Raw genomic sequence first — 22,694 nt, 5'->3', positions numbered from 1 at the left:
CCACTCCACCCCTTAGCTGGGGGCTGCCCACTCCCCCACCTCCGCCCGTCTTCACCCTTCAGAAAAATTCTGTCGGCCGCGTATGTGAAGCCTCGGCTTAGAGTAAAAAAACATTAATTAGAATAAAAGCACCAAAGTAATCATCGAGAGTAAATTAACTACTACCGTTTCATCATCAGGCTTCATGAACTGCCTGTTAGTTTTTTGCCTCCTTCTTTTCTATCCTCAAGCCGCCTTTGTAAAAAGTGCCAAGAAAAGACCGAAACGAGTCCAGGTCCCGTGCTGTCATGAGTGGTCGCGTCTGGGTTTGGACGCATGATATTGGTCCCATTGTGGTAGCAGATGATACGTAGGCCGCAAGCAGTCGCATCTCCGCCACATTGCACTGGGAAGTGGGCTACTTTGCTGTCAAAGGTCGCTATAGTTAGTCTGCTTTGCTTCATTGCTATGCTTGATCCAAACCTGCAAGGCTGCCCACCGATATAGGTTGATCCAATCTCCGCGTTCTCAGGTCCTAATGAAGACGCAATACCCCGATCGAGATCTGGCGCTCGAAGTGCCAATCGCGGTTATCGCAGTCAGCCCTGAATCTCTGATATCGAAGATATATACACCACCCTAAGAGAGAGCTGAACAACTTTGAACACACCATGCACCAATGCCCGGCAGAGCAGAACACCGCGCCGGGAACGTTCCGGCCGTGCAGGAGCGCCTAAAGCCACGGCGGAGTGCACATGCTACGCAACAAGTTAAGATACAAGAAGCCCATGGCCAACGCCAGATGTTCCATGGCTCGGGGCTTGCTTAATCGTGAGAAAAAACTCGTTGTCCCAAACTGCATGTTTTCGTGTGCTTGATATCCACATCATCTACCAAATTCCACCACATCAGCCCTCCGTGCTTAATGAAAATCTAACAAAATGGCTACAAAGGGATATACCAGCGGATACAAAGACGCGTACACAAGAAAAGAGACGCCAGACGCGGACGGACGTCGGACTTGCAGCTGTGCTTTATTGAACATACAGTTGCCGCACAAAAAATCCGACGAATGCGCATCCTCATCTACGCACATGAGACCCGGATTAATGACACCTTTCATCATCCTTATCTACACTGCAGGTGGGCACGTTCCTTGTTCGTTAAACACAGCGATGTGTCACTCACACAATTATCTTTCTGATTGCTAATATGAAATACTTCTAAGATTTCCCCCTCATATCAAGAAGGCATTCGGCTCTTCATTGCAGGAAGTGCGAAAAAACTGTGCCGTTGTTGGAGCGCATCACCATTTTGGGGAGGGGAAGGACTTGATATGAGCGGGAAATTTTAGAACCCTTTCATATTAACAATCATAAGGATAATTGTGTAAGTGACACGTCGCTGTGCCCAACGAACAAGGAAGTGCCTACCTAGAGTGTAGCACGTTTTGTGCGCCAATTGTGTTTTCAATAAAGCACAGTTGCAAGTCCAGCGCCCGTCCATGTCTAACGTCTCTTTTCTTGTGCACGCGTCTTTGGGCACGGGCCCGCGTTGGCAACCTGCGGCGTATTCCGGCAGTACCTTCGAAGTGTGTGTTGTGTATACGATTGGTCGATTGGTTGTAAATAAAAAATCATTGCAGCCGTTGATACCTACGCTTGCTACCGAAAACATAAACCAGACTGCGCGCTACTGTACAGTATATCCGGCGTGATCTTACTTGAGTAAATTTTTTAGAAGCACTGGCATCGTCTGGGCTGAGCAGATGTGCCCTCGCCTCCTGCTGACACGCCTGCCGTGCAGTACATCGCCAGCTAAGGCTTGACGTAATCATCTTTAATCAATGATATTTCGCTACAGTGAATTGCACGACAATTTCTGTTAGTTTACCTCTTTAATGAATCGGTTGCCGAGTAATGCGGGTGACTGAAAGAAAAAATACCACTCGCCTACAAACCACGTGGGATGGACGCAGCGAGACGGGCTCACAGTTTTTTTTCGCGAGCTTTGTGAGATCCTTTGCCCGCCACCGTAACGTGGTGGCAAAAACAGAGGCAAAAGCACACTGCAATTCGTGCAATGCTTGCGCGCTGCTGTTTCCTTGCAAAAGTTCGCGATCACGCACCGTTTCATGAAACAATGTATGATATATCATGCAATGAAAACGGCTATACGAGCTTAAGTTTTTTTTCGCACATAATAAAGTGCCCAAATCTAACCATACCAGCGTGACAACGAAAGACAGTGCATAATTTAGCAGTCTTCTCTCTACACGAATCAGTCATGTCTGTCATACAAAGAAATGTAGTGCCAAGTAAATAATAAATGACGTGAACGTCGCCTTGTATAATCGTGTGACTTCTACGCACGTTACAATATGCACGTTACAATACAATACAATATCAACAACAACAACGACAAAAAAAAAAAAAACAAGCATTTTCTGGTCGCATGCGAGCCAGTCGGTGCCCCGTTCGCACCAGGGCTCCGGGCGATAATCACTTCTGGGAGACAGAAAGCTGGGCCAGTTGGTTTCAATTTGCAACACCGAAACAGCCCGACAGACGTAGACCAAGAACGAGGCATGCGCCGTGTTTGTCTTCCCTCGTTCTTGGTTTCCGTCTTTCGCACTGTTGCAGTATGGCGATAATTACTTGCGCCGCAAAATCTGTTTCTTTTTTTTCGCTTTTTTAAGCATACTACGATGATGTATCGGCGAATGAGCGTAACAGCTTCCGCGTTACGTAATCTTTGCCGCGTACATCCAGAGACAGCGTCGACAGTCAGAATTTGAGCTTTTCTACCGCGGCCCATTGCCATTGCGGTATATATCTACGAGAAACCTACCGAACCTCACTCAAATTTCTTCTTCCGCTACTGGGTGCATCCCACAATGACGCACGTGCTTAGTACACGCTGCCCAGGCACGGTCAGGCGGAACCTGTTTTGCGTGCAATACGCAAGTCGCTACTGACATCAGCGCCACCGCATCTTCGTGGCGTCGCGGCGTGAACAAGGTGTATCCATGAGCGGCGTTTGAAGTGGTACACAGAGAACGCAAAGACGTCCTGAGTATGACCTCATGATGCCCACGTAAAGGTGTTCATACGTCCTCAGGTTGTCCCTATCTTGTCCCAATCTTTTTAGGTTGCCCCAACCTAATGTATGCCCCTAACCGGTAAGCCCGTTATACTTAGTGGCACGGGCAGGGACACTTTATTTTTTGTTCTTTTTATGGTCCCACAATAATTTTTGTCCCTAACTGGTAGTCTGTTATACGTCACTGGTGCAGACAGGGGCTTATTATTTTTTAATCCGTTTAGGTTGCCCCAACCTAATATATGTCCCTAACTGGTCCTCAAGCAGTGCAATTGGGATCCATTTGTCCGTTCGCTGCGCATACTCGGGATGTCTTGAGGTTCATGTTTGGGGACGTTTTCAGCACTACTCCAGGATTTGTATCAAGAGCTTTTTTTTTTCATAGGAGTGCCGTATTCAAAGTTAATATAAGAGGTAACCAACATAAGCAAAAAGAAGAGGCACACCACGCTTTTGCCATGCCCAGGGCTGCAGAGCGCTATAGCTCTCTCCGGAATACAACACTATCATAAGTGTGCGGTACATAAGACCAGGTTTTGAAAGATAAAATATCTTTAGAAATCTCCTCAGGGCATATAATTTTTAGGTGACAATGGTTTCCTTCATTACATCACTATTGTACACACATGTCGTTTATTAGACCTGCAGTTGTTAAGTAATGAGGACCGAGTGCGAGATATAAACCTGGTTTGATCTGAGTTTCATTCCACAATATTGTCCTGCGACAGGACGATTGCAGGGCATTTGAGAAATTTTCATCCTCGAGTCGTCCAGCATAGTACAAAGTGAGGACATGCTTATGAGGGCATTTAGCCATGATGCACTAAAAACGTACTCGGAATGCCCTGTTCGGGATGAGGACGTTCTGGCCATTTGAGGACGTACGCGGCACGTTTGGCTTTGTCTGGATAATGTTGTCCGGGCTTTGGCGATTCCGTCTTCTGGGGAGCTTCGAAATGGCTGAGGATACGCTTCATTCCTTTCGCCTGCCTATAGCTATCCATCACATCCAACCACGCGCACGCTTGGCGAAGTTCGCTGCTGCGAGGAGGGGCCGCGGTCCCCCCGAGAAAGCGACAATGAGAGGGTAACCTTGGTTCGACATGGCTTCTCCCACCGCGGGTGTGGGATGACAAAAGCGCGATCGTGTGGGCGGTGTGGGAGGTCCACATCTCTGCCTCTGCGTGCCTGCTAATCCTAGGAGGAGGCGTTTTGATTCGGTTTTCTTCGGCGTCTCCAGTAGGTCAGACGCGGTCGCGGGAGCGGGGCTGAAGGGCGCGACCGCCGGCTGATGGTTTCCGGGTTCCCGCGTCAAGTCGTTAGCGGCGGCGTGCGGTGGGGGAGCTGTTCCACTTTGCCGCCGCCGCGGTGCTCGCGTCGTCAGGTGACCCGCGTGCAACCGGTTGGGCGCTGTATTTAAACGAGCCGCCGAGGAGAGGGCTCGCTTTTGTGCCTCTTGCGCCGCCAGCATGAAGTCCCTGGTCTGCCTGCTCCTCATCTCCCTTTCACTCGTGTGTAAGTAGACACCGCTAATTACTGTGCGGCCGTTGTCAGACCCCCTCGCGAGCTTTCCTTTCGGCTTGAAATTGGCGTTTCAACTGGACACTCTGTGGCACGGCTACGGGAACGCGTCGCACCGTTGGTCGGCGTCGTCAGCCACAAATGGAGGCAGTGAAAAAGCGCGCAGTTTCGTCAACGACGCTTCGATTATTTGGCTGTTCTTCACCGGACAAGCATACGGGACGTGCAGTTTGTCCCGTCTGCTTCTTGCGGAAAGTGCGCCGTCGAGGGGCAATTAATTCCTTAAAACATCCTATTTCGGACCTTACGTGCTCGTCCTCAGTGGGAATCAGTCGGCCGTAGTTTAAGAGTCATTCGTACGAGGCTCGTGTTCAGTACACGTCTAGAGTTCACCACTCGCTTCGGCGTGTTACGCTTATCCAGGAGATATGCTTGTCCCTCGACTTTAAAGCATTCTGGGGCTGCACTCGTCAGCGAAGCAGCTAGACACACAGTATTATTTTCAAAATCAACTTCGACGCTTTTACATCATAGCCTCTACTTGAGTTTTAACACTTGTCAAATGGTGTAAAGCGGGCACTCAGGGTTTCATACATAAAGAAAGGGACAAGAAAACTTCTACGGGAATGGTTGCCGTGTTTTGCCATTTCCGTCAGGGAGCTATGCTTGACGACACAAGTTCCCAAACCTTACTTTGGCACCGCATAAGCCGAAATCGCCTTCAGAACAATCAGCTGGGATTCCCGCACTGTGTTGCAACATCGTCCTGAACGTTATTTAATTACGATCATATTTTTCACGCTCAGTGCGTTCAGCCCTTGGCGCAGAAAATTCTTGTATACGTCTTTGTGCAATTCTCGCCTGCTTTCTTGGTTTTTGCATAATTCGCTTTTCTCTGAATTCTCCAGCTCTCCAGCTCACAAAACTTTATTCGACTCGTTTTCAACCCTGTCAAATCTACCTTAGTTCGTTTTCTGGGGCGCGAGGCAAGTGTGGCACTATTGGGTGGCTTTCAGCGTCTCTAAGTCGCAATCCATTGCCGGCAAAAGGAAAAAAAAAAACAGCAGCGCGACATAGTACCGACATCCTGTAGTGATCACTGGAAACGCTTTACGTGAAGGCTTTGTAATGTTTGCCGTGATTTTCTCCTAAGTGACTTCGACAATCGCGAACAATGGGCCCGCGACCGAGTTCTTCGCCTGCTGACACTAACCTTCTTCAGCGTTTTTTTTTATTTATGAGATATCACCGGGCATGCACGGTAGACTTTCGGCGGCGCTCAATCGGTTAAGCCTGCGCGCTTGTACATGTATAGGCGAATGCGACCCCGATTCCAATTTGAGAATCATTGCGCGCTGTAAGCAGAAATGCGTACTTCACTAACACAATTTGGGGTGGTGAGTCTACCTCCACGCTGAAGCGGCAATCTTGTACATCCCAGCGTTGCCGTTCCTATCAGGCGTGGCTGAGTGCGATTGATTTGGTAGGAAACTTTAGTTTGGCTCTCGCGAACAGCGGACACAATCAACTCGCTCTCGAGGTGCAGGAAGGGCTGGACACGTGCGGCGAGTATCGACCTGGGCGACGTCCCAGTGGTACTGTTCCGATCAGAGATTGCGTTTTCTTTTCATGCGCTCTACTTTAGTGGAAAAGCCCCAAACGTCAAGTCCGGTTTCCTGTGCGTGGAATGGGGGCCAAAGGCGGGATAGCGGGCGGCACAAACATCGTCTGTCGTGAGCAAGCTCCGCATGGCGGGGCCGGCCGAGTCAGAAGTTCCGCTCGATGCTTGAGTAATACCCATTGTCCGCGCATTGTACAGCACCGAGTGTGAATACATTTACTCGCGCACAAAGAGCTTTGTAACAGAGGCCCGAGGCTGAGTGTCAGAGAGTCGGGGAGAAAAGCAGCGGTCAACGTTTTTCTTTCTGCGCGAGGAGGATCGCGTTCAGGCGGTGCGCCCAGAGAATTTATGCCTGGATGGTGGAGCGGAAATGCGGAACAGTGTTGCAGTTGCATAAGAACGGGTCTGAGCTCACAGTCGCGGAGCAATGTACACTGGCATCTGAACGGGGCCACGTGTGTTTCGTGTCCACGGTGGAGCAGGGGAGATAATCCATTTCTCTAATAGATAGAAGCAGCCACAGGGTTGTTGTATACGTCTTCAATATTATTAGACGCTTTAGCTTTCTACAGGCGTAGTGAGTACTCAAATTCCCATAGAGAGAGAGAGGGAGAGAGAGGGGGGGACAGTGTGTACTTGTGGCGTCGCTTTTATTTGAGTGAACAAACTTAAATATAATAGGGCATTCCTTTCCCTTATCACGGTAGTTTTCTTACTGTCTATAACAACCAAGTGGCAAGCGAAGGAGGCGTGAATTAACTTGTGAGCAGACGAGCCACCATCAGCATGACGACATGACGATTGTTGCAGATATCGGAGAAGTCCAGCGAACTGGCCATTCGAGAGGTGGCTCTGCGATAAAGTAAAATCCTGCAGCGCAGAATATCACTGGTCGGAGGAATGTAGCCCCAGGCGATGATCATGTGGCAATTAATTCACTCATATTATGGAACGCCACGGTTTTTCGAAGCATTCTTGCCAGCATACTGTGTCGCAGGGGCTCAACTCAAATGCCTTGGCGATGCTTATCGCAGGAGAAGAGTCAAGTAAACACCGAAGCCAAGAGCTTTCCGCAGTTTGAGTTTACTCGCAGCAGTTTTCAAGGTCCGCCGCATGCGACAACCGAACCTTCAAGATCGCAGGTGCGTAATTTATGGGTGAGGAGTTGGCAGATTTCGTTTGTTTAATTACTGTGTGACTCGCTTTCCTGCGTCACAGTCCAATCAGAGTACACTAGTGCCTGTTCCACAGATCCTTCCCAAGATTGTTTTGCAGTTTAGCTGCATTTATACTTCGTAAGTTCCGTTCAACTTAAAAGCAACATTAAGTTCACAGACTCAGTTTTTCTTTTTTTCTTTTTCACGAACTAATGGAGTTTTTGTATCCCTCAACATATGCAGACCTGTTTCGATAACTGACTCCTTTCCGATCCAGCTCAGGCAAAAGCAAATCAAACCTACTTTAGAAAACAGCAACCGCACTTATTACATCGAGATTTCTGGGGCGAAACCTTTTCCCTATGTGCAAGTGCAGCCAAAGGTTTTTGTTTGCTTCGTGAGTGTAAAAACAAGATTTAGGAGCGGATAAGTCTCATCCTTATCACCTTGCTAATCTTGGTCATCTCGTTCTGTGTGTGCACTCACACTCTGGAGTGTTGATAGCCTTGCTCAAGCGCTTTTATTCATAGCAGCCTTCGAGGTGCTGGAGGCCACAGCGCTGGTCTTGCCCCTCGCCTCCGTTTATCGGAGCCACAAACACTTAAATCCGTTGCGTTTCCAGTGTTACGTCTCGATCGCCACCTTTTCTTCCGAGGTCGTCGAGTCGTCGCTGCGGTGCGTCACTGGTCTGTTATCAGAGAATCTTGCCTGATTGTGATCAGATCTATACCGAGAGTAACCTTTATCGTTGTGACCTTTGCTCAACACAGTGTTTTTTCCCCTTTTATTAGTCAACCTCCAGATATACCTAGCAGTTCGTACGCGACGGGACAAACGCTTGCATCACATGTGCGGCCATACACTACAAGGCCATGGATAGCATGTAAGCGAATTTTTATCAGTGACAGTATATATTTTTGCATTTTTTTCTAGTTTCTTTAATGCCACACGCAGAAGATACAGAAAGCATGCTATAGCCAAACTCTTTTCCGACATACGTTCGGGTCTCCCTGGATTATGTACAGCGGTGCACGACCTTCTCAACTTTGCCTATAAGTTTAATTTTCGTGGAATTACTAATTATGACTCACATGAGATAGATTTTTTTTTGTGCTGACGCGTTTTTTTCCCTATAGTCCCTCATGCAGGCGACATAACGTAGCACTGCATGCACCACTGCTTTCAACTGTCTTCAAGTACTCTTTAGTGCTTCCGCCTGCAGGAGGATTTGGCGAATGCATGACGTCGAGGAACACCGCGCGCCACAGGAACACCTCTCGCATCCGGTAGTTATGAAGCACTCCGAGAACATGAGCTGGCATCCTCTATAATTTGTTTATGTAAGAAGATATAGATAGGCTGGGGCCACTTAATGCGCTTCTACTTTTATTCTTCACGTCTTTCCTCGCTTTCCTCGTTTTTTTTAAAGCAAAAAATGACCGCTTTAATCGCAAGAAAATGCTTTACTTGTTAACTTATTGCAACGTCTGAACTCATAGGCTGCGGAAAGCAAACACTTTTTTTTCTATAAATTTCAATACGTAGGTCACATGTGGTACCGTGGAAAGGGTTTACAGGCTAATTTTTATGGTTGGGATTTATTTTTTCTTAACTGCACGAATTAAGAGTCACTGCAATTTGGCGAAAAAGACCTTGAATTGAAAGCTTAATGCTTAAAAGTTGCATCTCGCTTTGAACGAAGCCATAAGCTATGACTTTTGTCCCGGATTAATGTTGGCACTTGGCAACTGCTTGCAATTTTTACACGCGCTCTAACGGGACCTCGTGGCAGCCACGAAGCATGCACGAGAAAGATGGCATGCGTTTCGAAATGCACTTGGCAGGTTGCCTCGAAAAGGCTAGGCAGTGCTTAAAAAAGGAACAAGAACTGCAAAGTGCTCTAAATGTTGTTCATGCTTAGTACATTTTCTATTCTGCGCACGTTTTCCCTAGAAGCGCTGGCAGCCCAGGCCATTGGTTGCGCCAGCCTTGTCTTCGTATCCACCGGAATCCACCATATCGTAGTAACCACAGCTATTCAGCCACGTTGGAAGCTAGCATACACGACTAGACACAGAGGTTTCTAACTAGACTGGCACACGCCAAAGGCCGTGGTGTGACCCCCCTGGGAGAAGCGTCTCTCGTCCGCCAAGCAAGTCGGCCAACCTCATGTTATGACTCGCATTAATCAAGGAAAAGCGATGAAGACAAGTGCCAGGACACGCTTCAAGAAACAAATGACAGGGCGGGTGTTCTGCATGAATCTGTTTCAAGCCACAGGCGACGACAAAAAATTCTCGTTAATTTGTGATGTGACACCGCAGCGGTGGCCGAGTGGTTGAGCATCCGGCTCGCATGCGGGAGGTGCGGGGTTCGATTCCCAGTGCTACCGGGTACCCACCGGTGATAAAATGGGTACAAGCTTCCCCTGGCCTGCATGGTGCTCGGCTTATTCAGGGTGAAACGTTTGGGAAATGGGTCTTTGACCCCACCTTGAGCAATCGAAAATTCCGTGTGCCATGGCGCTCTTTGGCCGCAGATCCCTTGCGCCATAAAAAAATCCACTATCGTCATCAATTTGTGATGTCTCCTTATTTCCTGACCTCTTACGTTTCGTGTGTGAGGGCAATAATCTACCGCTGAACGCCGCAGCGTGGACAAGATAATTGTCTCCTTCATTCGCTTGACGTCGCCCCTGTGTTTCCGACCGAGGCATCATTCTCCGAAACATGCTTGGAGCAATAGCACAATCACTTGTGAAGCTCCGGTGAAAGACAGTTACCGCCACAATCCTGGCATATAGACCCCACGTGGCATGACAAACGGGGACTTCCTTTCCTTTTTACAAGGCTCACTGTATTTCTTGTCTTTCCGCTTTTGACATATGCCTTACTCCAGAAGAGTGCAAAACTGGACGAGTTCGTAAGCATTCACGTTGTTTGAGCGCTACAGACGAACAGATTTATTTTCTGTCCGTACAGTGCTTGAGAAGTGCAATTTTCTTCCTTCGTGGCGGTGCGCCTGCTCCCGCTCTCAGTAGCTCGTCTTTCCCATTAGGGGTCGGTATAAAAGGAACGCGTATACAGCCGCTTTATCAGGGTGAACCGACGCGCCCTCTGCGCAAGTGTGACTGGCCCTGCACGAACGCGCTCAGTTGGCGTATACCTCGGCTGACTGTGTCGGGGGAGGCGTCGCCGTGTGTCTTCATTCAGGTTAAGCTGGCGCGTTCCTTTCGGCGCGTCGTCCTCTTGATTCGCGACGACACTTTCGCGAGCTGCACGAGAGCGTTTGTCAGCCGACAAGGTGCGCGGCTCTGCTGCCGGGCAGCTGGCAGTTTTCGATATTCACCTGGCGCGAATCGCGGTCCGCATGCGGTATATGAGCTTCCAGCGGAACTGGTCTCCGCCTTATCTTCTACACGCAAAGGACGGGCGGAAAAGGAGCCAACAGAAAAACGCCGAGGGGGGTGAGCGGGGCCGGAGATAGGTGGGATGAACTTTCTCGGCTCGCGTCATGGAGGTCGCAGGGCGGCAGACCACCATCAACATGGCACGCACGTCAGCCGGCCCTCCTCCTCGTGGGCGAGCTTTCTGGAACTCGACCGCCGAAGCAGGACCCCCGCCGCACTCTCTGCCCAACGGCTTCAGTGTCTGTTCCGTTTGTTAACCGGGACAGGGAATGCCGTTGCAATCGCTCGGAAGGAGTCCACGCAACCTCTGGCGCGCGCACGCGATGGCGAGATAGGGGGCCGAAGGCCATGACGGCACTCGCGGCCAGGGAAGCGCCGTACCCGTTATCCTTGCGCGCGTCAAGGCTACGCGCGGCCACGTCTCCGGTGCGATTGCGGCGAAGAGGAACAGCGTAGGAAAGGCTCGTCGGTCGAACCCATCGGACGGGTATTAGCCGGCTGCATGGGGCATTTACCGATGATGGTGGCGCAACGTAGTTAAATAAAACGCGGAACTGGTTTCTGGGTTAGCGCAACAATTTCGCGCCATCTCTCTCTCTTTGTGTATACCTTTAGGTTTGCAGCAGGGTGAGATACTACGGTATGCACCAAACGTCGCCTGCACTTCCCAAAAGCAACGATAACCTGTCTTGGCACGGAGCGCAATAGCCGCATACCTCAGCATTGAAGAAGGTCGAAAGCACTGGGTCAACTTTGAGTTTTGCTACGTCTCGTGGCTAAAGTCCTTGCAACTACACTGTGCTTGCATTTTCTGCCCATAGTATTGACCACCACATACGAGGAAAGTCCGGCGCGTTCAGAAGACAATAAAGACGCTTGAAACTTAACTAGATCACGACGCTAGTGCAAAAATTTAATTATTTAATGATATTCTAAATATCCACAACTCCTGTTATTGTCAACTAAAGAGGGAGCGCATCATAATTTCGCTTTATCTAACTTTATGTGCTGGTAGATTGGCACCGCAGTACAAATGTGCCGTTAGCAACTTTGTTTGAATTAGATTAGCAATGCGCAATGCAGCGAAGTGCGAAATCAGTAAGGCAACGTGACAACCGATTCGGTATTAAAATTTCTAACATATGCGCTTAAATACGCGAGTTTTACAAAACATGCAGAAATGTGAATATTTAACTCTGTTATCTACTTCGCGCCAAGCACACAATCTCCACAAAAAACCTCAGCTTTTTTTTTGCTTTTATTGACAAACATCTCAAACATTGTTGCAGTACAGGACAGGCATCGAACGTTTGAATACCTTCGTACTCACCAGTTGGCATGAGCGCAGAGGGCTGAAATGCGATGTCGCATTGTGACGAAACGTTCGAAGTGATGACTTGGAAATTTTGGGACGTATCTTTGGGAACCCTTCCATCATGAGTGACACCCACGGACCTCAGTGATCCTTCACAGGCGACGCAATGAAAGAATGCTGCTTCCACTAATTAGGGTGCAGCGGGTTCAAAGCTTCACATGCATGAATGAGGGAATAAATCTCAGAGACGCATGCTGCCGCGCGAGGAATACACGATGACTGAAGGCTGCAGCGCCTAGCGCTCACTTGTAAGTAAAGTGGCGATTACCGATATTTACGCATCTGTGCTCTGAAGGAAAGTAATGGTTGCTTGTCGTCGCTCAAATGAGACCCTCTTATCAGCGAGCAGAATTGAGCATTCTTATCATTAATGGACCCTGTGACTTGTTTCTGTAGCCGGACGTTTTGAATGAAAAGCAGCGCTGAAATGGAAGGCACAAGGCAACGTCGGTAAACATCGTAAACCCTGTAGGCGCTGCCTCAAAGATAAGGCGGCAATGATGCAGACCTATTCGCGAAGCAGCCAGCTTGAACTAGTTTGTGGTACGTTCCTTCTCACAGCTGTAAAGTGCGTGGCCTTCTTCGATGCTCTTATACAGGGATAAAAAAAAGAAAAAGAAAAGGGAGACGAAAACAACCTTTTCTACGTGTTCATAATTAGCCCCATCACTGCCTGTTCACTAAAGCAAAGAGCGAAGAGAAGGACACACCCCGGGCGGTTATGTTGCGTACGTTTCACTTTTCAGCTATTTCAAGGGGGCAAAATACACTTCTTTGCGCAGTTTCCTTTGTAGTTGGACAAAGAAGACCGCCATGTCTCGAGGCTAGCTGGTGCTGCTGAGGAAAGGGAGCATTAGATATATGGGAGCAGAGAAAAGCCGCGTCTGTACTGGCGCACAGCACATCCTGTCACACCTGGGGGAAGGACATGGGTTTCGTAGATGAGTACTGCTGACTTCCACTCTTTAGCAGCCATCGCGAATATCGCGGCCACCTCGTCATAGCCTGGTTCGTGCATTTTCGACCGCGACAGAAGCTGATTCAAACCCTCAAGATTGCGACTATAGGATGCGGCTCCTTCATGACTTTGGTCGCTTCGTAAATTAAGATAAAGCTTCAGAACATACGCAGAATACGTTATTCCGAAGAAAAGAAAAAAGCAAAAGATCAGAATGGTCAGAAAGAGCCAGTTTGCTTCGTGAACGTGAACCGCCTTTGCGGGAGCGCAAAACTAACCCGTTTGCACGATAGAGTGCGTGTGATTTTTGCGTTTTTTAATCGCTAATGTTTGCCGGTCATGCACGGAGGCGCAACAGCCAGTGAGTGAGTGAAAAAACCTTTATTGTCCAACAGAATGAGACCACCTCATCCAGACCTCCCCTGTCCCATACCCTCATTTGAGGGAGGAGGATCAGGAGAGATCCGGCCGCATGGGGTACTCGCGTCAGATGCTGGCCAGGATCTCTTGTATCCCGGCGGCCTCTTCAGCCAGTCGGACGGCGGTGAGCTGGAGCTCAGGGTCCGTGCTCCGGAGCAAGGTCTCCCAGGCGTCTCTACTATTAATGTTCTTTGCCCTGCCTGGGGATTGGCTACACTCCCATATTATGTGGTCGACGGTCCCTCTCGCCCAGCACTTCTTGCATTTATCGTCCTCTATTTCTGGAATGATATGTTTGCTTAGAATTGGGTGTGGGTAGACATCTGTTTGTAGACGCCTCCACGCCACCGCCTGTTGATTGTTGAGTGCTTTGCTAGGTGGGGAAAAGTACCTGCGATGTTGTCTATAATATTCTGTAACTTCCTGACAGGAGATTAGTCTCCCTTCTCTCCCGTGATGCGAACGGTGGCCCGTCTTGTGCAGCTCGGTGGTAGAGATTTCGAGCTACCTCGTGGGCCGCCTCGTTGCCACGGACAGATTCGTGCGCGGGGGTCCAGATTATATTGATTGTTCTATTGAATGTCGCTTGTCTTAAAATTTTGGCGGCGAGGGGAGAGACTCTCCCTCTACTAAAATTTTGGACTGCAGCTTTGCTGTCGCTTATGACGTATTTAGCTTTGGAACCGACGCAAGCTAGTGCTATTGCGACCTCCTCCGCCGTCTCGGTGTTTTTCCCTAGGATAGTTGTGACCGTGATGGGGCTACCCGCTCCGTTCACTACCGCGACGGTCGTGTACTGACTATGTCTATCGCCCGCTGCGTCTACGTAGGCGACCTCCTCCTGAGGCTTGTCACCGTAGATGCGTTCTATCACCTCTGGGTGCATGTTCTTGGGTAAGGGGGGAATCCTGATACTGCTCCTAATCTCCATGTCGATATCCTCCCTCTGTCTAGCTCCCCTGTCTGTTTGGAGTCCGACTTTGGCTAGTGTGGCTCTTCCCGCATGTGTTGTGCTGAGTCTCTCTAGCTGTGATGTCTGGACTGCTTCTGCGAGCTCTGTAAGCGTGTTGTGTATGCCCAGTGCTAGGAGTTTTTCTGAGGATGTGCACATGGGCAGACAACGGACCAATCTGTGCGCAGGCCATGCAGCGCACAAGAAAGCTTGCAACCTGAAGAAGGACCCCGGCAACTGCGAGGACGCCTCCACCAAATGGTACTACGACAGCAAGACCAACGCGTGCAAGCTGTTCGTGTACGGCGGATGCGACGGCAACGACAACCGCTTCGACACAGAGGCCAAGTGCAAGGCGGAATGCGTGCGTGAGTATGCGACTCCGTAGGGGAAAGTGCCCGATGGTCTCGGCGCAGCTCAGGACACTGAGCAAAACAAAAACAAAAAAGTACACGTGCTGTACTGGGAAGCATGCGGTCTTCACAGTCTTCGCATTGAGTGTGCGATGCCCAGACTCTGCTTCTCTTCCTTCATTCACTGCGCGGTGGTAGCCACGCAACTGACTTTGCATTGAGGCTGCCACTAAAATTAAGCTCGTCCGAGTGTCTCAGAGATATCCACTGTGCCCTGATGGTAGTGAAATCTACAGCAACAAATTAGTTACCGGCATGCCTCCAAAAAGAACTTTGAACGAAGCCAGCGCGGGAATATTGCGCGAGGTAACAAAGATCTGGGCACACTAATTAGACCTCGTGTAATACTGAAAATAAAAAAGTTGGACTTTGAGTTTGCTACGACGGAGTGGGAATAACTGCGGGACGTGACTAGGGTCAGTAGCCAAGCGCTGAAGTTTTCAAATTTAAATACAGGTTAAAAATTCCTCTTCACAATGGGTGGATTACCGGCGTCAGTGTTGGACTGCCTTTGATGAAGGTTATTACGTTCAGTCTGAGAAAACCAGCGCTGGCGGACGTGGGACGATGACAAGAAGTGGACACAATTGCTCTTAGCTAACAAATACATTTCCCGGGACAACTGAACCGCACCTTTTATACTGTGACAGTCTGTTGGCGAGCAAAAGAAGCGCTTTAAAATTGCCGGGTGGTCGAATGACAAATGATGCTCGCTGTACCCAAACAAACGTCAATCTCCAGTTTCAGTGTTGCCATCGTGCTTCCAGTAGAGGGGCGCTACACCACACGATTAACAAAGAAAACGGCGCGAAATACGAAGACAAAAGAGAAACAATAACACTTCTGTTGGACCTAGTTGGTGCATGGTGATACAGATGAACGATGTGCACAACACTTTCGATGAACCACATACACGGGAGAAACACAAGGACTGGCGCAACACAAAGTTGCGCAAGTTCTTGTGTTTCTCCCGTGTATGTGTTTCGTCGAATGTTTTGCGCACAGAGAGAAACAAACATGACAGGACCAGCGCCGACTTGGAATTGAATTTTATTTCGTGTAAAACCTGCTTTTTTTGTAAGCCAACACGCCGTAACAACCGTGCAGTCACGAATTCGCAAAGTCACGAAGCCAACATACGCCGTACAACAGATCACTGAGAGAGATCTAATACATGAAGCACTATAAGTAACCACGTAACATATTTTATCGTCGCCATCCGGAAGAGAAACCCAAACGACGTGAAGAAAAATATAACAAACAGCTCTATACACAAGTATGAAAATCAAGCGATCATGACCACGCAAACCCTTAACAACCAAAAACTATACAACCGCATGAGGACTTATGCCAGATGACCAACAAGAAACGTGGAAAAAAAGTGAAGAATGAAGATTTAAGACCAAAGCCGCGTCAAAGGTAAAAAAGGCGAAAGGCGTGATGAGTGCAAAAACCTTTAACGGCCGGAACCGGTCAACCAGCAACCATATGATCGATATCCGATGACCAACAAGAAACGTGGAAAAAAAGTAAAAAAAGTGAAAAAAAAACAGGCTCGGACCAAAGTCTGCGTCAAAGGCATAAAATGCGAACAGGAATCCGCGCAAACAACGACACATCGTCAGAAAGAATAGCACCCAATGCCGAAGGGAGTGCACGACAAAACGATAAACCTACAAAAATCCTTCAAGCAAAGTGAACTCCTCGTTGTTAAGCGTAATGGATGGCATGCTGACGCATCTGCTCCCTTCTTTTCTGATATAATAGGCTGCCATCAGCTGTCTCTCAAATCTGTCCTTTCCACTCCCCAAGAAGATAGTGGTTTTCTCCAACCCATTACGGCGTGTTTGTTTCTCTTTTGTCCCCGTATTTCGCGCCGTTTTCTTTGTGAATCATGAACCAACTAGCGCAAACTAGAGTTCACCACACGATTAACAGAGTAGCCTGCACTTGCAGTGCTATTTTCGTGGTTCCAGTAAGTGACGTCACATCACAGAATTAATTCATGCTTTTACCAACCAGAGCAGCTACTCAACCTTTGCCCTTCAACCACTCCGGCAATAGTCGCTTCCTTCTTCTCTGCTAAGCCTGTCTGTGAAGAAAGCATGTCTGCTGGTATCTGAGGGCCATTTTCTTCAAGACGCTTCTGTGTAACATGTAACGTGGTCGCGGCTGGAACAAAATAGGAATAATTAGAGGCCTTCGGGAAATGGCTTTGTCCTGCAGTGAGCTAAACTCGGATTATGGTGAAAGGTTGGCGACAAACGACTAGAGTTGGGCGCCTAGGTCACTGGACGCACAAATTCTGCATCTAGTCGCCATCGTTGCCTCTCTAACTAGCTGCGTCCCGTTATCAAGCGCTAAATCGGACAGAAAATGGTTCTGTAATGCTGCCTTCACGAAGTTTAAGCTCAGAGGAGCGAACACTTTCGGAAGATTGTGCCTTTCTTAAAACTTCAGGACCAGCGTACACAAGCATAAACTTCTCAGTACCGCCCCCTTAAGCTGCCGCGGTGGCTGAGTGGTTATGGCGCTCGGCTGCTAACCCGAAAGACGCGGGTTCGATCCCGGCCGCGGCGGTCGAATTTCGATGGAGGCGAAATTCTAGAGGCCCGTGTACTGTACGATGTCAGTGCACGTTAAAGAACCCCAGGTGGTCGAAATTCCCGGAGCCCTTCTCTACGGCGTCCCTCATAGCCTGAGTCGCTTTGGGATGTTAAACCCCCATAAACCAAACCAGTACCGCCCCCTTCTTGCCCGAATAAGCTGTTGCAGAATCTGGTCACGGTACGTGATATTCTTGCAGGCATCGGCATCGAAGATCGCCTCAGCCCGGTGCCTGCTGGTCGTTGTAAGCAAGTGTTGGACTCCCGCAGTGGCCTGGTTAACAAACAGGGCCCTAGGGAGGGGTGCTGCGATTGAGTACACTGTCTAAAAGAGTATACAATCGAACGTGTTTTCTTGTAGGCTGCCTTCATGAGCTGACTGCCGAGTATCGCTTAAGGTGGAAAGACTTCGTTCGTCTGCTGCCCAAACAGGCTCCATGCTGGTGGGTCACTGCGCGCCACTTGTTCTTCGCGGCCACACGAAGCCCTCTCATCCGCTTCACCGCAATGCGCGAGCGCAGCAGCAAAATGGTGGCAGCGTCGAGCGTGCACAGGGTTTCTCAGCGGACAAAGTGCGCCAAAAGCTAGCTGGCCTGAAGGAGTCTTGTAGCTCAACGAGAACTGTCCTCTTTCAATCATTTTCTGGCGCACAAAAAATCACTGAATATAGTTCATCGATTAAAAAGACATTGAAACAACAAACTCGTCTCATAGTTTTTAAAACAGGTTCGAATATTATTTAATTTAGACTTTATTGCCGCCTATAGTCTTGTGAATGAAAAATATGATTATCGTAGGCACAGAGTCAAAGGTAACTGAATACGTTTAGTCAAATTATTTGCCATACTGGATTTCATGAAGAATTCAACACGAACAAGCGGACCCAGGATTAGTGGCAAGAACAGAGTGACCTGAATTTAGACCTACCGATATTCTTCAGCATGTCAGGTATTTTGTTTTTTCTTCTCCAGCTATATTATTCGCACGCAGTTGCTGCCTTCTCTACGTTAAGAACGAGGCGAAGAAAAACACTTCCTTCAGTACTCAGTACTTTCGCCCACTAAGATGAAGGGAATGCAGTCATGGCCTCTCGAGTTGCACGAAGATAAGCAATGCTACCAAGAGCTTAGCCTTTCGTGCGTCATCTTTACCACCTGGGAAATGCGCACTTTGACTGCGCAGTAAAACTCTGTGCACCTCCGAGCACGGAAGTGCTCTATTACGCTCCCATATTTTGATGCTTATTCTGGGTTGCTTCAAGGGCAGATGTAGGGCAGCTTACCAGAAACGTGCTTACAGAGACACGCCGTGCCTGCAAGGGACGAGAGTCGCTTGCAATTGGCGCCCGGCAGCGCTCGAAGGCGCCCACACGCCAACTATTTAATTGACACGCGCTTATACTAAACACCCGGCATATTAATAAACTAGAACACCCTCAGTTATCTAACAAGACGAGCTTTCCTCACGACAGCACAACACTTTCCTGCTTGAGCTTCCTGAATGCAACTGAGACGCCTTCATCAAAACATGCAAAACCTCGTCACCATGGCTCTAACCCAGTTAACTCAAAACCCGTACTCAAGCGATGGCGAAACCCAAAGGAACATAATCGGAAACGCGACATTACGAGTAATCTTCGGTCAGGGCGGAAGCGATTCAGAACAGCACGATGCCATTCGGCACTAAAACAATGGGGACGCGTCATGGCAAAGGCGTGTCGCCCTGCGCATGTGGATTGTTCTCTGTACAACGTCTAGTAGGAAAGACCTTTTGACCACCTGGTGGCAAACTCGTGCAACGTCGCACATCGATTAAAGCTATGACCACGGAAAGAGTAAAAGTCGACAACAGTCGCAGCGTTTCCGGTGTTGTCCTGAGGGATTTCCTCGTCGTACGAGCCACATCCACCACGCATGCGCACCTAACATCACTCACAAAACATTGAGCATGTTGTGAAGTGCTATTGACAGAATTTACGTAACTTTCAACGCATTTCTTGATAATATGCTAAGTTAGTTTTGTTATACCACAGAAAAACAGCCTATTTGAGTGCGGCATCTTAATCACACAAGCTGGCGTGCATTGAAAACATTCACATTGTAGACAGTTTGCTCTCAAGCGACAACATATAAAGCGGCTTCTGCTGTACGGCGATCCTCAATAGGATTGCACTGCAGATGTTATGCGTTCCTGCCAGAGCTGTTATGCGTTCCTGCCAGAGGCTGTCGCGGTGACGCTGCAAAAAAAGAAAAGAATGCTGATAACACTGTGAAAATTCCACAGCATTGACCTACAGGCTTTTTTCCGCTCAGTACATCTTGTCTGAAAAACTCCCTGTTCGGAATGCACAAGGCAGAGTTAAGCTTGACACACGAGGGACGACGGGCAGCTGTGGACTGCGTGCTCTAGTTAACCCTTTCTGAAATAAAGGGGAAATGGAACAAATTTGTCAAAGGAAAGTCAGACAGGTTTGCCAAAACATGCACAATTAACAACCAAGAGAGAAAGAAGCACGCAATATTTTGCTGCCGGTTTGTGAACAGAACTGATTGAAAACGTTCTCTCAAAATTTCCCATCAGTTCTTTCGGCAGCCAAATCGACGGACTACTCAATCAGTGGCATTCTGTTTCCACGCTGTCAGCATCTAAGTTATTCACTTTACACCGCTTTTCTACCTTGCGGCCCTCTTTGTTTCCAAATGGTAGGCAAGCAGAGGCAGTTTTTTTCTCTTTTGTTGCCTAAGTTTGGCTCTGATCAAAGTCTGCGCTCCATCAAGGACGAGGAGACTAAAGTAGACACCAGAGAATAAGCCTAGCTTAATTTTTTTAACTGGAAATTAATTAACTAACAAAGTGCATGACAAATATTTTATTATATGTTCTTATTGTGATTTCAATATTACTGCTAGCCTGCGGCTCTACTGGCATAGAGGGGCATGGATATTAACACTTGAAAACGCATACTCGCGCAAATCAGATCTACGGCGCGGCAATGCACGTTCAGTCTGGTACAGTAAAATAAATGCACTGAGCAGAGTAAACAATCTTGCAAGTCCGATTTAGAAAACAGTTCGACCTTCTGCTTCAGTATTAGTTCTGAACAAACTCACGCGCGAAAACAAAAATTGGAGAGATGTTCGCATCCTTATATTTTTCGCTTATTCTTTTTCGCCTTTGACCACATCCCCTCCGTAATTTGGTGTCTGAGAGCGGTTTTAACAGCAGAGCAGTCAATAGCTGATCATTGTCTTTGCACCACCACTTATGTTTCGAGGCTACCCAGGTATTTGTTCTTTATAGTTCCTCAATTTTCCCGTTTTTTTTCCCAAACATGCAGCACTCAAATGTTTTTCCTTGCTTCCTTGTAAATATTTCATTGTTACCAGCTTGGTATTCTGACCAGCCGATGCAAGGGGAGCGAACTCGGTTGTTGTCTAGCGGAGGCAACGCAAAAAAAGTTAAACTATGCAATTGACAGATATTACACCAACCGCGTAAAAGAATAGCACGTTCTGGTCGTGGCTAAAAACTGACGGCCAGACACATCCAATCGCAACGCTTTAATATTTACAAATAGAAGGGTGAAGTCTGTAGCAAGGTCACGTCGGCAGCCAGAAATACTACTTAGACTTATCGCCAAGAATTTGGAATCCTTATGGTATCCTAAACTTTCTACCCATATCTAGAGGCTTCATTTTTACCTTCAATAACGTCTTCTTCTTTCTCTTCTGCCCAACCAAGCTGAAATTCTGAAATGGTGGCTTGTTTAGCTAGCTCACTCCGAGGGATGAAGCTCAATGAAGGACCTTTCAGCACCATTAATTATCGCTTCGAGTTTAAAGATGAACGGCCATGTCAGCGTGAGAGTGAATCAATGTAGAAAACATAGGCACGGTCGAATTTTCTCTGGCTGCGCGTTTTCGGTGAAGGTATTTAGTACAGTGAGGATCTCGGATTCACTGGTACGATGCGAGCGGCACATTTATAATTGGCAAGGGGTTCTATCGAGACACGCCATCGTCTGTGCAGTCGCGGCCGCTTCGGGCGGCGCTGTATGCGAAGAAAGCCTTCTACAATAAACAATCATTGCATCATGGGCTGGACACGTGCCTCTCTTTGCGCCACCATACATAGAGGTCCTATTAAGTTAAGATATTCGTCGCCTCAGCGACTCATTTGCTCTTCCATCGTGTACTGGTTCCTGCTGAGCAGCTCTCATGATAAACGAAAGAGGAGGAACAATATTTAATCAAAATGAGATGGCACTTTGGCCCACGTAGATGAACAAAGAGGAAGAAAATATTGCATGATTAAAGTGGGCAAACTACTACTACTGCGGTCGCATATCAGTAACTGAACCAAATGTTTATATGGCTTCAATCGCTCAAGTTTGAAGGTAGAATAATATTCTCAAGGATTATGAGCGCAGTGTACACGCAGTCGCGTTTTTTTTTTGCCTGTATCGGTCGCAGTAGAGTTTAACTTATGACTTAGGGCTGGACGAAGAATTGGTTTTCCGATGTAAGACGACTGCACCCACCATAGCGCTTGCAAACATCTTGCATGAGCGATGTAAGTGGGCGGAGCAGCTCTAGAACGACGGTATTAAGGAAGAACAAATGCAAGGGCTGAGATGCATACATAAGCGTAATCCGTCATGTGCGCCAAACGCTATAACACCCTCTTGTCTCAGTACGAAGACAACGGCAAGCTTCCATGTTTTAATCAAGGCCGCAAAGTTGTACCGGACACACAACGCGTCTCACAACCGCGGGTCATGGCATTCAACTTTTCTCAGTCAGGCAAAGGGACGCCAGCAGAAAAATGCGAGGGCCCTACAATCTGCACAAGGCTTTTCCGAGTTCATAGTTCAAGCGGAATCGGGCTGCAGGTACCCCGACGTAGCTCGTTCACGCCGCACTCTGAAACGAGAGAGGGAAGAGATGCTGCTTACGGGGCGCCGTTGGCGAGCGCACTATGCGCGGCATTGCGAGCAGGCCAGGACAACTGCGACTGGCCTCGAGGGACCAACGGTGGCGTTTTTCTTTTGGCCCAGATCCCCGCAAGACGACCAGCGGATAGGGGCGGCAGCAGCAGAGCCAGCCTCACTGACGGCAGCGGCGATCCGGTTCGACACATTAAAGACTGCTTGCACATGGTCTTGGTCCGAGTCTGTGCCTC

At 48.4% G+C, this 22,694-nt stretch overlaps 1 protein-coding gene and 1 long non-coding RNA gene across 3 annotated transcripts; both read left to right on the top strand.

Annotated features, from left to right (window-relative positions):
• The first annotated feature begins 4,452 nt into the window (after window positions 1-4,452).
• Window positions 4,453-22,673, top strand: LOC144112806 (isoinhibitor K-like). 2 transcript variants are annotated; one of them, XM_077645622.1, is made up of 4 exons: window positions 4,453-4,596; window positions 14,683-14,862; window positions 17,875-17,956; window positions 22,570-22,673. In XM_077645622.1, coding segments are annotated over exons 1-4 (309 nt in total). In that variant the 5' UTR covers window positions 4,453-4,550; the 3' UTR covers window positions 22,571-22,673. The 2 variants fall into 2 exon arrangements, with proteins under 2 accessions (XP_077501748.1, XP_077501749.1); XM_077645623.1 differs by lacking the exon at window positions 17,875-17,956.
• On the top strand, window positions 4,606-12,786 carry LOC144112807 (uncharacterized). The gene is made up of 2 exons (XR_013310477.1): window positions 4,606-8,066; window positions 8,172-12,786. It is a non-coding gene; the product is annotated as an uncharacterized LOC144112807 (long non-coding RNA).
• Window positions 22,674-22,694: the final 21 nt, after the last annotated feature.

This window comes from Amblyomma americanum, chromosome 1, assembly GCF_052857255.1.
Source record: "Amblyomma americanum isolate KBUSLIRL-KWMA chromosome 1, ASM5285725v1, whole genome shotgun sequence".
Lineage (NCBI taxonomy): Eukaryota > Metazoa > Arthropoda > Arachnida > Ixodida > Ixodidae > Amblyomma > Amblyomma americanum.
Note: the sequence above shows the minus strand (reverse complement) of the source record. Positions and strands in the feature narration are given on the sequence as shown.

Coding starts and splice junctions, on each gene's coding strand:
- LOC144112806 (XM_077645622.1), top strand. CDS start 4,551: ATGAAGTCCCTGGTCTGCCTGCTCCTCATCTCCCTTTCACTCGTGT. Junction 4,597..14,682: donor CATCTCCCTTTCACTCGTGT/GTAAGTAGACAC, acceptor ATCTGTGCGCAG/GCCATGCAGCGCACAAGAAA. Junction 14,863..17,874: donor GTGCAAGGCGGAATGCGTGC/GTGAGTATGCGA, acceptor GTTTTCTTGTAG/GCTGCCTTCATGAGCTGACT.